Here is a 13,669-nt window from a genome sequence, read left to right as displayed (position 1 = left end):
GATCCCCTTACGAAGGGACTGAGTAGGGTTAAGCACTTGCAGCACGCTAGGAGCATCGTGCTGAAGGATGATATTAGTTTAGATTAGATAGCTTCGAAACATGTAATAGATAAATGTAATTGACATTTGATGATTAAATAAAGGAGCATTATTTATGAGTAAAGTTACTGTCTTATGTTAATTGTTTACCTATTGTTTCACTTTGCATGTTTTGACTTCCTGAATAATAAGATTATTTGAACGTTCCACAGTCGCTCATACTTTGGGAGTAGGTATGAAAGAAGATTGTCATGAATTGGTTTGTAGATTTCCTAAAGTGTATTAGACATAGAAAAGGTTTGCTGAAACATTCGTGAGTGCTTATGAATATGATTTGAGCATTGGATTAAACCCACACTTGCTGGTATCACTTCATGGAATTTGTCTCAAGTGATCGCAAGACAATAATATTGTTATCGTATGGTCTTGAAACCTAGATATATGGTTTATTATTTGCGAGTTGGTTGTGCATTGATAATGCGTAAACGCATCAGTAACTTGATGTTATAAAACACATTGTTGTGTATGATTTGATGAGTAAATGGTAAATGCATATAAGTCAAAGTTTATCTGTTCCTTTTATCTAAGAGGGTAAAAGCGATATCTGGGCCCCTCGATGATTTGTTTTGACTTATATGTCGAGCCCGGTCAGGAGTGAGTTGATGTGTTCAATTAAGTTCTATGTTAGGCGAATCAGAGATCAAGAAACAAACTGTTGGACAATAAGTATGACAATGTTCCATGTAATTGTCCGCACGATATCTCGAATGGAGGACTATATGATCCCTTATCTAAAGGACAAGTTACTGATAAGATCAGAGTTTAACAACATCTTTGAGAGCTACGATTGCTAATCGGATTGTACCTGCATTATAGTTACTAGACTTATCCAAGTGGGAGACTGTTGGATTAGTGTCTAAACTCATAACTATATTTGGTATGTACTTGACCCGGTTGTGCTTTTGGGTTGCCTTCACCAAAGCAACTTGACAGGATGATTTATGGAGAAAGAGAGGTTATTATGGTTTATTAATATATTATATGAATAATATATTAAAAAAGAAATCATATATTTTAATTAATATTAGTCAAGAATTAATTAAGAATTATTTATGTGGCCAAAAGAGATTAATTAGATAAAGGGGACTATAACTGTCAGTTGTGTGATAGTTGATATTGGGCTGAGAATCCTTATGGATTAGGGCATGGACGAAATTAAGAAGGAGTCCATCTTAAATTCGTCCAAGGAGGCCTTATTCCAAAATGTTCCCAAGTTACTTTGGGCCTAAGTCATCCAATTAGCGCTTTGACTGAAACCCTAGAAGCTTAAGTATATAAGGACCCCTGGGGCTAGCAAAATCGGCCACTTGATCCCTTGGAAGCTTGGAGCCGACTTTTGCCTCTCATCATCTCTCTTAAACATCATCCTCTGCTTGTGGTGTTTGTGAGCCATTAGAGGTGTTACGCTTGTGACGCTAAGCTTCTTGAAGATCAAATGATTCTTGCAACCATTGAAAAGTATCATTTAAACTAGTTCATTATAAATTTCGCTTCAATGTATGCTAGATTAGGGTTTTCAAGTCTTGGATGAATTGCATGTACAATATAGAAGCCTAGATCCAAGCTTTATGGTTTTGTATGAGCACATAAGATTGTTCTTTTGTATAAAACCCATCACACTGCGCCGTGAAGGGGATTTCACCGCTGGTGGTCCTTTACCGATGATAAATGTGTGATTTTTGTGGCGATTTAAGAATGAAACGTTGCCAAACGATCACATTTTCATTTTTTTTTCTTTTTTAATCTACTATATATACAAATCACATTTTCAAAAAATCACCACATTATACACTCTCAACAACAATTTTTTCTTTGAAAATGTCTTCTTCTAACAATCCAAACTCTTCCAAACAAAATGCTCCAAACCAAAATGTTAACAACGCCTACGTAGTTTTCGATTATGATCTGTCGTCACCACCACCTTACCGACCACAAATGGATGGTGTTCCTAGCCATTATTCACAATTCCAAATGCCCGAATAATTCCATTTCCAATCTAAACCTCAAACCCAATTTCCATCCCAACCGCCATTCACACCTTCAACCGAACACGATGAACAGCAACAACAACCTCAACAACAAAAGAAAGGGAAGGTTGATCCGAGAAGATGGACACAAAAAGAAGAAGTTGAGTTAGCAAGGGCATGGGTTGACATATCTGAAGATGGTGGCATGGGAAATGGTCAAATCGTGATCAGTTTTGGTTACGTATCACGGAGCGCTTTTGTAGGGGAATGGGTCGAAGTCCAGACTATCGGACCTCCGACCAATGTAACTCCACATGGAATCTTATTAACAAAGTCGTCACACATTGGAATAAAATTTACACAAACTTTGAGAAGCAATGGGCTAGCGGAGAAAGTGAAGCGAGTTTATTGAAAAAAAAACGCATGCTACATTCCAAGATGATATGCAAAAGTCTTTTAAGTTTATTCATGTGTGGGAGTTGTTAAAAGAAGCATTAAGCGGAGGGAACTTGCAACACGTGAAGAAATTGCAAATCAGCTAAAAAGAAATCAGACATCTTCATATTTAAGCTCACAACAAGTCTCATCGGATAGTCACGTAGACGTTAATCTCAATGATGATAACGATGACATTGAAGAAATACGCCCGCCTTCTCGTCCAATGGGAAGTGACAATACAAAAGCTCGAGCAAAAGAAAAAGGGAAAGCGACTTCTTCAAATTCTTCAGTCAGAACCGAGCGGTCAGCCTGATTGGAAGAAATGATGACACAAATGGCACAATTGAATTCAACTTTAGGAAACTGTTCGACTCACCGAGTATACATTGTTAATGCAAGACGTGAGACACTTCGACCCCGAAGATCAAAAGACAGCAAAATTTATGAAAGCATCGATTCGTGAAAAATATAATATGAAACGCAACTGAAAATTGATGCTTTGTCTTTTTTTTTTTTCTAGGTTTTTAAATTTTAACGTCATGTTTTATTTTTATTTTTTAGGTTTTCAATGTAATTTTAATTTTCATGTTTTTTTTTAATTTTATGATTTTTAAAATGTAATTTTTAAGTTTGTTATTTTAAATTTTAGTATGGTTTTCAAATAAATTTAATATTTTTCTAAAAAAAAAACCATAGGCACAACATCACTTCATAGGTAAAAAATGTGAAAAATGTAAAAATCTACATGACGCCTATGTAGGCGACTTTTTACCATTGGTACCTTTTGCCTTATGCCATGCCAGCAATAGGATGCAAAAATGGCCATAATAAAAAAGATTGTCAAAGTAGGTTGGTTTTAACCGAACAAACTGATTCACAACTAACCAAACAGAAAATATTGTAACCACAAACTTACATCACCATATATTCAGTTAAACCTTTCTATTATTATATTGTGTTAGGGGTAGTAAACTACTAAACTATAATTTTAATAGCGGAAAATAATAGAAACAAATAAAATTAGAAACTATGAAACTTGATTAGAAGTTTTGGAAGTATTATTATTCTTACACAACGTTATAGTTGGCAATTTTGAATAATAATAATTTCCTAACAGCCAAGATCAAGTTGAGTGACTTGATGGATGATAATTTATTTGGCAGGTGGCAATACTTAGAAACTAAAAAAGTAAAAACTTTACAAGTTCACAACATAAAGCATGCCAACCTTTTTACAAAATAATTTAAACCAATAATATATATGTAAATATGTGTATTATTATTTACACGGGTCATATTATAATATATGGGGAAATAAGGTGAAGCAGCAGTAAAAATAATCATCTCCAGTATTGTGCCCAACGATGAATAGTTTCAACCATCTGCGGGAACAAAGCACTGACACTTTCGTTTATAAGATCTTGAAAAAAATGGATACACTCTTCATCATCCAAATCCAACCGAAATTTCTCTTGAAGCTATACATACAACAACAGAAAATATATAAATAAGCTCTGAATAATTATTAGTTATAGCATTTATTTACCTTTAAAATGCCCTTTTCAGGATCAGAAGCTATATCGGGAATATTAGACCCCGCCATTAAATGAAAAAGGTTCAATATCAAATTACTTGATTTCCGCAGGATATTATACGCCTCACAGCAATACGATTTAAATCGCGTATAATATTGGCTGCACGAGAAAAAACAAAACTAAATAAAAAGTCACCACACCACAGGCTTTTTAATAATAATTGTTGGAAATTACCTTTCTGCCCCTCCCATAGCCTCCACCATTTCTTTACAGAGCTTCATAGGTGGTGGGAAGGGTTTTGGATCACGACCCAAAATAAAACCAAAATCAACATGAAAAAGACGACCATCGTCTCGAAGCAGAAGATTGTCCAGATGCCTGTTGATTTAAAATAAATAATATTATATATATTATATAAAATAAAAAATATGGAAAGATTGAGTGAGAGTGACACCTGTCTCCAATGCCGAGTATGTAGGTGATGACTGAGTAGCCAGCACAGCTTTTGATGAATGTTTCGAGACAGGTGGCGGTTATCCCAAAGGGTCCCTCTTCGTCTGGATGAAACTTCTGTAAGTAGCTTGTTATACTTCGGTGTTCTGATAGGATCTGTATAATACATAAATATATATATATATATATATATATATATATATATATATATATATATATATATATATATATATATATCCAATTAGTAACAACCTACTAATTTCCTTAGCCTTTATTTATTTATTTATTTAGCAAGAAGATATGATATGATTGCAGCAGCACCTGAGCAAGAGATTTGGAAGGTATGAATTCCATCATGCCTTCATCGTGTCCAGTGGCTAACACTCTGTATGGTGTCAAATGCAGATCAAGATTTTCCAGTTTAAGTAGTCGATCCATGAGTGATACCATCTGAACAACCTACATGAATATCATCACCACATCTAATTAATAATCAGATGCGCACTCACCTGTATGTATCTGTTAGGGCTTTTTTCTTTTAAAAAAAAGGAAAAAAAAAAATACCAATTGATCTTGACGAAGATCATCCCCTTTCTTGAAAATGATCTTTAAGCATCCACCGTTGGCTGTTCTAAATGCAAGGCGTAAAGGATGCAAAGCACTTTTGAATATTGATGAGTCTGATGGAATAATCCCCGTGATAAGAACAATCGGTGCCAAAGGTGATCGTATAGGCTATAAAATATGTCGTCATATAAATATATATAATACAATAAATGTCTCTAACTATTTTTAAATTTTTAATAAGAAAGTGCTCAAGGAACTTATAATACACTTGTATCATGTTTTACGAAGGAATGGAATCTGACAAAGGAACCGTAATCTTGTTTTATGTTTGGTTTGTAAATCTATCAAAGAAATAAGAACGTAAATTGTGTCAAATGACTAAAATACCCTTTATTTATTTGTATTTGCTTTGTAAATTCATCAAAGAAACATATGACAAAGTCCATAAAACATAAACTTTGAAGGAATCCCCCCAGATTCATTCATTTCCGTTGGTTCAACAACCAAACACACCACGGAATGGAATCCAAGATTCCAATTCCTTTTATACTCGGCAAACCAAACACATATTACCTCCTCGAAATACGTAAGTTCGGAAAGAAGGCCGGAAAGCAGATGCCGGAGTTTTTCAATCTTCTTCTGAGTTCCTCCCCTTACATTCCTCACATCTCTCATTATAGAACACAGCTGAGCTGTCAGTTCAGTCTGCCGAACCAAACTCTGCCACAACTTAAACCCATCTCCACCATCACCCGCCCCACCCATTCCCAACTGTAAAAATCAAAACCCATTCATGTATTCACTTGTAACTATTTATTCAAAAGAATTAGATAGAATCCACACCTTGATCATATTCTCCTCCAGCATCTCATATGAAGAGTAAAAACGTTTTGCATACGCAGGATCATGAAGTTCAACAGCCACATACCATCTAAGGAAGCTAGCAAGCTCAATGTTGGACAATGCTGCAAAATTTTATTAACAACAATGTTGAATTCTAGAAATAAGTAAATTATTGAAAAAAAAATGTTATTTAAGATTTTTTTTTTCATACATCGTTGCACAAGGAATTGAGAAAGACGGGATTTGTCTGAGCGTTCAAATCTCAAAGCTTGAACCAATTGAAGTAAATAACATTGTAGTTCTTCATCATCGGCTCTTTCAAGAACACGAACAGCATGTGCACGAACCTGTTGAAAAGTCAACAGTCAAAATAAAACTGGTCAAGGATTGAAGTTTAATAAAAGGAGATTCATTTATTGATTATTGCATACGTCTTCACTCTCGAAAACAGGAGACAGGAGCTCTAATGCATCGCATACATCAATCATTTCCCATCTACCCATCAATTCAATCGCCTGTTTTGCTTCCTAAAAGAAGAAAGATTATACTGAAATACAGGAGAACAATATAATATAATATAAATATCATAATATGCATATGTACCTGAACATCACTCCACTCAACACATCGAAGAAACTTTGTTAAAGCTCTTTTTTCGGACATTAATGAAAACCGGAATTTCCATAATAATTGTCTTTCATCACCACTCAATGTTCGTGTTGGTGGGTACTTAAGTATTCTCTGTATTGACCTAAAAAACAAGATTTTGACCAATTATATTCCATACATAGTACATTTAGAAAAGTAAAGGAGTTAGTAGGAATAAAGAAGAAGAGCAAAAAGGTAAAGGGTTAGTGTCTTAATACATTAAGTCAAGTTTTTGGCTAGACCCATTTAGTCATTCTGTCCAGATTACATCAAAAAGAAACAACAAAGTATAGATGTCCAGATTTAGTGCTTAACCCATTAAGTCAATTAAGTCAAAAAGAAACAGACCCTTACTTTCTTTCAGTAGAACTGGGCTTAAGATCTCTATCAATGATACCACGATTCAAACTCCTTGCAAGCTTTAATTGCTTGTGTTCAGAGGGGTTGATTTTTCCAAGTTCCGGGTCCCACACAGTAACTAGTTCATTAGTTGAAGCTATAGATGCGGGTATTAACAAATTTGGCCCAGACTCCTAACATGTCAAAACAGAAAAAGTCAAAAAACCAACATAGTTTTGGGTCAAACTAACATAGAATTGATAAAACCACACACCTGAAGAACAACTCGATGTTCAAAACTACAGAAATCAATGAGCACAAACAAATGAGAACTTCCATTTTTACTGCTTTCAAGATCCTTAATCTTATCCATGGATTTAAAAGCAAGACGATCCAACCAGTCAACTCGCTGGATTTGACCCCTTTCATACTTATTCACAAGCTTCTCCAAACGCTCCAACTCCCCACGTTCATCTTTAGGAACCTACACAGGGTAAAAAAAATAGACCAGTGAGCAATTTTGAGCAGTAAAAAGTAAAAAGTAAAAAGCTAAAAACATAATGTTGTGTTTAAAGATCATGGTAAGAAAAACAAAACCTTTCCAGGAGTTGTAGAGTGAATAGATCCATCTGCTTCCTTTCCTTGCCAAAGCCTAAGTTTGTGTTTCCCAGTTTTGAGTTGTTTTTTCATATTAAAGAGATGAATGGTAGCTCCACCAATTAGTCCCTCATTTTTCCCACATGAAACATCCCAAACCTACAATAAATGGGATTGAACAATAAACAAATTGGAAAATCTTGGTTTTACCAATATGAAAGTCTTATAAATCTTGAAAAAATAGTGAAACTGATAGCTTACAGTTACTGCAAGTTGAGAGTTTGTAGTTAAGTCTCTATATTTGGTACTCAATGTAATGAGTTCACCCCAGCAGAAAGGTGGACCAGAAGACTCTAGTCTGAACATAGTTAATCATTAATTTAGAATGAAGTTGAAAAGAAAAGATAAATACACAAGAATACATAGAGCTTGCTACAGAAACCTGGTTCTCATGGGAAGCCCAAATGGAGCACCATCAATGTACAATGCACATTCAACATATAGCTCTGGTTTTTTGTCTTCAACGATGTTACCTATATCAGCTGCATATTCAAGCATGGGTACTCATAAATTTGACATATGAATGCTTTTTTGGTGGGGGCATGGGGTAGATTTTGATGTTCGAGTTCACGCACATCAAGTAGGTTTACCGAATTACTCAGAATTTATTTCCTTCCTAAACAAAAATGAAACTTACTGATGATCAAAAAAAAAATTCAATCTCATTTCTACCTATATCCTATTATTGTCAAAAATGAAAAATTCAGTAGCGTGAACTCTTCATAAAATACGTCTCCCATAAATATCTGGTCCCTTCAATTCGTACGAAATTGAATGAATAATGAACTCTAACAGATACCAAAAATCGTATTAGGGCTTCGTAAACGCTAATTCAAATTAAATGACGGGAATTGCAAGGAAATTCACCTGGATTAGTGGAATTAGTCGAAGGTAAATGCCCTTCTAACTTTTCGATTCTGAAAGTAACCGGAAGATTGATGTCGCAAGACAAGAAGAATCGAAACTCGTTCCCAGTCATTATTTTCTCAAAGGGTTCACCAAATCAAAATCATCTCATCATAATAGGATTAGGGTTTGGCCAATTTGATAAATACGAGACTGTTTTCTTGAATCAAACATGCGAGCTACAACCAATTATGTGCCTTCACTTGTACTACAGCTTGATGAACTCACGACTGGATCAAAGTGAAAGAAATCATAATATATGCACATCAGCACATCTTATATTCGCTTGTATCTATCAGTATGCGTGAAAGAAGATCATTCATCGGAGTGCTTCACCTTCTTATTCTAACTTTTTTTATTAAAAAAAAAAAAAAAAGATATAAAATAAAATAATTATATATATATATATATATATATATATATATATATATATATATATATATATATATATATATATATATATATATATATATATATATATATATGTTTAGTGAATAGGTTGAGGTTTAGTGTGATTTTGAGTCAAAATCAAACCATCTGAAAGTAATTTTAAAATCATGATCTGTGGGTTTTCAAGCGTTTTTATTTTGCGGTTTTACAGCGATACGGTTTTATGTGGTACAGTTTCGGTTTTAAATCACACAAAGAAATAATGCGATTTTCTAAGTGGTACTTTTAAAACCGCAAGTGACCACCCAAAGTTCTTGCAAGAACAATGACAATAACAATTTCAAGGACACAAACATAAATTGCTTTAATCGTAACAATGGAAGCAAACAATGAATCGAACAAGTAAATAGTCAAATCAAAATGGAATTTCCGGCTTGGTGGGAGTTGCAACAATTCAACAAGTGTTAGGATAATGTTTAATCTTCGAACAGATTAACACGAACTAAATTATCATGATTTATTTTAGTCAAAGTCAAATAAATATCAATAAATAAATTTTATATATATATATATATATATATATATATATATATATATATATATATATAAACTATTTAATATTTTAATATATGATATTATAGTGTTGTGGTTCGGTTTTTGCCAAATTACAAATTGCACCATCGTTTTTTGTATTTGCTTCGGTTTTTTTGGTTTTGGTCTATTGCATTTTTTTGGTTTCTTTTGGATCGATTTAGTTTTTTTTACTCCTAATATTAGTATTTTCACAAAAGTTACTATATTATTATTTTAAATAATAAAAACATTTTATTGATGTGAAAATGACTAATATTATCTTTGTAACTTGCACAACCTTTGATAGTTGGTTTCTTGGACCTCCGAAAACATAAATATTATCCTTAAATATGTTAAAAACAAACATTATATTATTATTTTAGATAAAATTGAAAAAATGGTTCTTCTACCTGCCAAAATTCTATGGTTTTGGTCCAAAACGAAATGTTGGTGCATCACTGGTCCAAAATTGGATATTTTTATTGTTTTTTGGTCTCTATCAACATAAAAAGACTATTATACCCTTATATATGTTTTTAATTTTTTTTATATTTGTTCAAATGTTTTTCATTAATTAAAATTGAGAAAAAGGTCTCTCTCTCTCTCTCTCTCTCTCTCTCTCTCTCTCTCTCTCTCTCTCTCTCTCTCTCTCTCTCTCTCTCTCTCTCTCTCTCTCTCGTAAAAAGATGAAAGAATAAGGGTTTTGGGGGTCTCCTTATTTGTGTAATCTGGTAGCAAAGAAGAGAGATAAATCGACCTGCAAATCATCTTCCTAAAATTGTTTTTCGCCATTACTTCAGTCGTCTTATAGGCTACGATGAACATCAAAACTTAAATCCACCATATATGTGTATACTATGGCACTTATAACTCCACCTCCTTCAAACGGCACCATCATCCCATCTTAATTTTCTAATCAAAACTAGCACATCTTCTTCCTTGAATATAAAACTTCTTATTTCATCATCTTCCATTGATTTCATCAAAAATTGGTCCAGATCTATAAATATGTGTGTGCATGTTTATGAGATATATATATATATATATATATATATATATATATATATATATATATATATATACATATATATATATATATAGAGAGAGAGAGAGAGAGGCGTCTAAAATTGAGTTTGGTTTTCACAATTCTTTCATATTACAGACATCGATTGTGATGGGGAAGTGTTCGTCGTATGTTTTATTTCTTCAGGGGTTCACGATGAGAGAGATAATGGAGTGTGGGTTCATAATGGTGGATTTGGGGTCTATATTGTAACGCCCGTAGATCCGGACTAGTCAATTTAGAGATAATAGGTGTCGAAAACGACTTTTCTACAAAAGATTATTTAGAATAAATAATCTTAACCAAGTTGTAGAATATTTCTCAAGGGTTCCATACATATAAAGAGCGTCGAAATCCGAGTTATAGCGAAGAAGTTATGACCCGTCGCAGTTTTGCGACGGAACCGACACGGCACCGGGAAAACGTAAATAGTAAATTTATGATAGAGCGACTTTTAGCCTTACTAATCTAAATGAAAGTCGTAGAATATGTTAACCTAAGAACGTCCATAAAAAGAACGCCCAAATCTGACTTCGTATGAGGAAGTTATGATTTTTCGAAGTTTCGGTTTAGCGGTGTACAACCCGAAGTTCGAGTATTAGATCGAGCGGTTTTTAGCCGATACAACCTAAACGAGAATCGAAGATCTCGTTATTAGCAGCATAACGATAAAAATACAGACGAAAATGGACATCGGATGAAGAAGTTATGAGATTTTTACGGACCAATTCTGTCCCGGCCTGTTAAAAATATTACTTTAAAAATAAAGTCAAAATTAGCCGACGGAGTCTAAACGAAAGTTGTAGAGTATGTCTCTACCTACGCGTGCATATTTACGTATTAAAATAAAGTATAAATCATATATACTTACACATATATATACATATGTATATGTATATATCATTAGAAAGGTATCGACGATGCGGTCATTATAAGACTAATGTTGAGTTCTTTCGATATTAGTTTAGTACAAATATCGTTAAATCTATTTAAAATAGTAATATAAATGGGTGTTTAGTTGTTTATATAACTATAAGGTCATTAAGTAATTATGGAGGGTAGTTTTTGAAAATTCAATTAGTATAAATAAGAGCCTCTAGCTCTCATATTTATTGCACCATTCTCTTGATTCAAGAGTCTTTCTCTTCTTATCCCCCCCGAGCATTTCGGTCCCTCGTGATCCGAATTCTCTTTCTGTAGTTTTAGTATAGTAAGGTGAGCGCTGAAGCGCTGCACGAATCTTTCTTAGAAAGATTCAGCGACGAAGTTATGTCTCTGCAGAGCCCGACTCCTAGCTAAAATCTCATTGTAAGTAAGTTATGCTTACCCTATTTGAAATATAGTTTATATTTAAAATTAGTATTGTTATTATGAACTTATAATAAATATTTGAGCTATTATTATGACTTATATAAGTGTCGTTATAATATCTTTTTAACTACTCGCGGTACGGGGAGTCTGGTTTAAAGGGCCGCATAGGGTTGTTGGATTTTAGAAGTGTTATATGCCAAAATGGTCCTGCCCTTCGGTGTTTTATGTCTGCCCCCTTTCTATACATAGTGGTTGGAAAGTATTGTTTAAACGCTTATATAATAATAATAATAATACTAATAATTAGTCATAGTAAATATTAGATTAAAATCTAGTGGTAATAATACTAGGTTTCGTCGAAAGAAATTATTTTAAAGTAAACGAAGCGTTGTCTGAGTACTGAGTCACCACCTTATCAAGTGAGTGCATGGTCCCTTTCATCTTACATATAGATATGAAGTAATTTATATAAACTGCGTGCTATGTGTGCATATTATATGTATAATTGCTATCTATGCTGGATGAACGATTTTATACAAGTTTTATATGATTTAAACTGTATATGTATTTATATCCACATAATATGTTGGGTAAAACATGGGTAGATGAAATATGAGTTGGATGATGAGTTGAGAGGTGTTATAGACCACGAGGTGAGGGTGAGGGTTGGACGATGTGAGAATCCTTTTCCCAAACGATGGTCCCGTCATTCAGCAGAGTATGGACGACAACCACGGACTATTCTAGACAGTCCAGTGGAACACTAGCAGGCTCGCAACCTGTAAGTGTTGTGAACGATGTGTTCACCCGGTGTACTCTAAACCTTGGTGATCATGCAGACTTGATGCCTAAACCCTGGTGATCATGCAGACTTGATGCCTAAACCTTGGTGATCATGCAGACTTGATGCCTAAACCCTGGTGACTATGTAGACTTAGTTCCCGTTGTGTAAACCATGACAACGATGGACTTCATGCCAATTCCTTAGGATGATCCTTAGGAATGAATGAACGAGAGATAGTTGATTCTTAGGGTAGATCCTTAAGAATAAAAAAGATAATGGGGATGGGTAATTGGGTTGATTGCTTGATTGTTTACAATTTTGTCAGCCACATTGACCATTTTTACAATTTTGTCATTATTTTATACAAAGAAACTATTTTATGTTAGACAAAACTGCACAAATGGTCCTTGTGGTTTACACAAAATTGCCACTTTGGTCCAAAAAAGTTTTGGCTAGCACCACAAGTCCAAAGTTTTCATTTTCTTGCATATTTGGTCCAATGTGTTAACTTCCGTCTATTTCCCTCTGTTAAGTTATGTTTGACTAGTCAAATCAGGGGTATTTTGGTCATTCCCTATTTACGCCCCTTATTTTATATTAATAAAGGAGAGTTCGTATGTATGCATTGCCATACGGATAATATCGAGCCTTATTCACATTTATAGTTCTTAAAAACTGTGAGTCGATACAATTTCCCTCCTCATTGACTGAGGATCAAGAACCCTAAACTGATTACCAAGGTTGATAGCTTCAATCAGGCGAGTTTCGTAGTGAATGCATATACCAATGTGGCACTTAAGGTTGTCAAGCACGTCATTCGACCGAAGGGTGGTTTATGGTACGTAATTTTGTTTTTGATTATTTTGTTGATTTTCTTACAAGAAATCATACCTTCTGAAGTTTTTTTTGCTCTTGTGTTGAAGATGGACACCCTACATTGTTTACCACCAAGCTACATCATGGAGGTGAGTTCACAAAGTTTCCAAATGTCAACTACATTGAGGGTACTGTGACGTACGTAGATATGGTGGATATAGAAGAGTTTTCTATTCACGAGATGGATGCGATTATGAAAGGGTTAGGATACTCAGTTCCTC

At 34.1% G+C, this 13,669-nt stretch overlaps 1 protein-coding gene across 1 annotated transcript; it reads right to left on the bottom strand.

The window, feature by feature from the left end:
- Window positions 1–3,732: 3,732 nt before the first annotated feature.
- Window positions 3,733–8,773, bottom strand: VPS34 (vacuolar protein sorting 34). Its single transcript, XM_079029846.1, has 17 exons — window positions 8,413–8,773; window positions 7,928–8,027; window positions 7,747–7,843; window positions 7,486–7,644; window positions 7,163–7,372; window positions 6,904–7,082; window positions 6,505–6,652; window positions 6,333–6,428; window positions 6,113–6,248; window positions 5,902–6,023; window positions 5,632–5,829; window positions 5,056–5,226; window positions 4,813–4,950; window positions 4,493–4,647; window positions 4,273–4,416; window positions 4,050–4,197; window positions 3,733–3,981 (listed from the first exon to the last, which is right to left on the bottom strand). Exons 1-17 carry the CDS (start codon window positions 8,522–8,524, stop codon window positions 3,844–3,846), a joined length of 2,451 nt encoding a protein of 816 aa, XP_078885972.1. The 5' UTR covers window positions 8,525–8,773; the 3' UTR covers window positions 3,733–3,843.
- Between the last annotated feature and the right edge of the window lie 4,896 nt (window positions 8,774–13,669).

Source organism: Lactuca serriola, chromosome 3, assembly GCF_051521515.1.
Source record: "Lactuca serriola cultivar US96UC23 chromosome 3, Lser_US96UC23_V15, whole genome shotgun sequence".
Taxonomy (NCBI): Eukaryota; Viridiplantae; Streptophyta; class Magnoliopsida; order Asterales; family Asteraceae; genus Lactuca; species Lactuca serriola.
The sequence above is the reverse complement of the archived record's forward strand: the minus strand, read 5'-3'. Positions and strand labels throughout refer to the sequence as shown.

Excerpts from the sequence above, each read along its gene's own strand:
- VPS34 (XM_079029846.1), bottom strand. The coding sequence starts at position 8,524 with ATGACTGGGAACGAGTTTCGATTCTTCTTGTCTTGCGACATCAATCTT. Across the intron at positions 8,028-8,412 it reads GACTAATTCCACTAATCCAG|CTGATATAGGTAACATCGTT; the intron begins GTGAATTTCCTT and ends TTGAATATGCAG. Across the intron at positions 7,645-7,746 it reads ACTCTCAACTTGCAGTAACT|GTTTGGGATGTTTCATGTGG; the intron begins GTAAGCTATCAG and ends CATTTATTGTAG.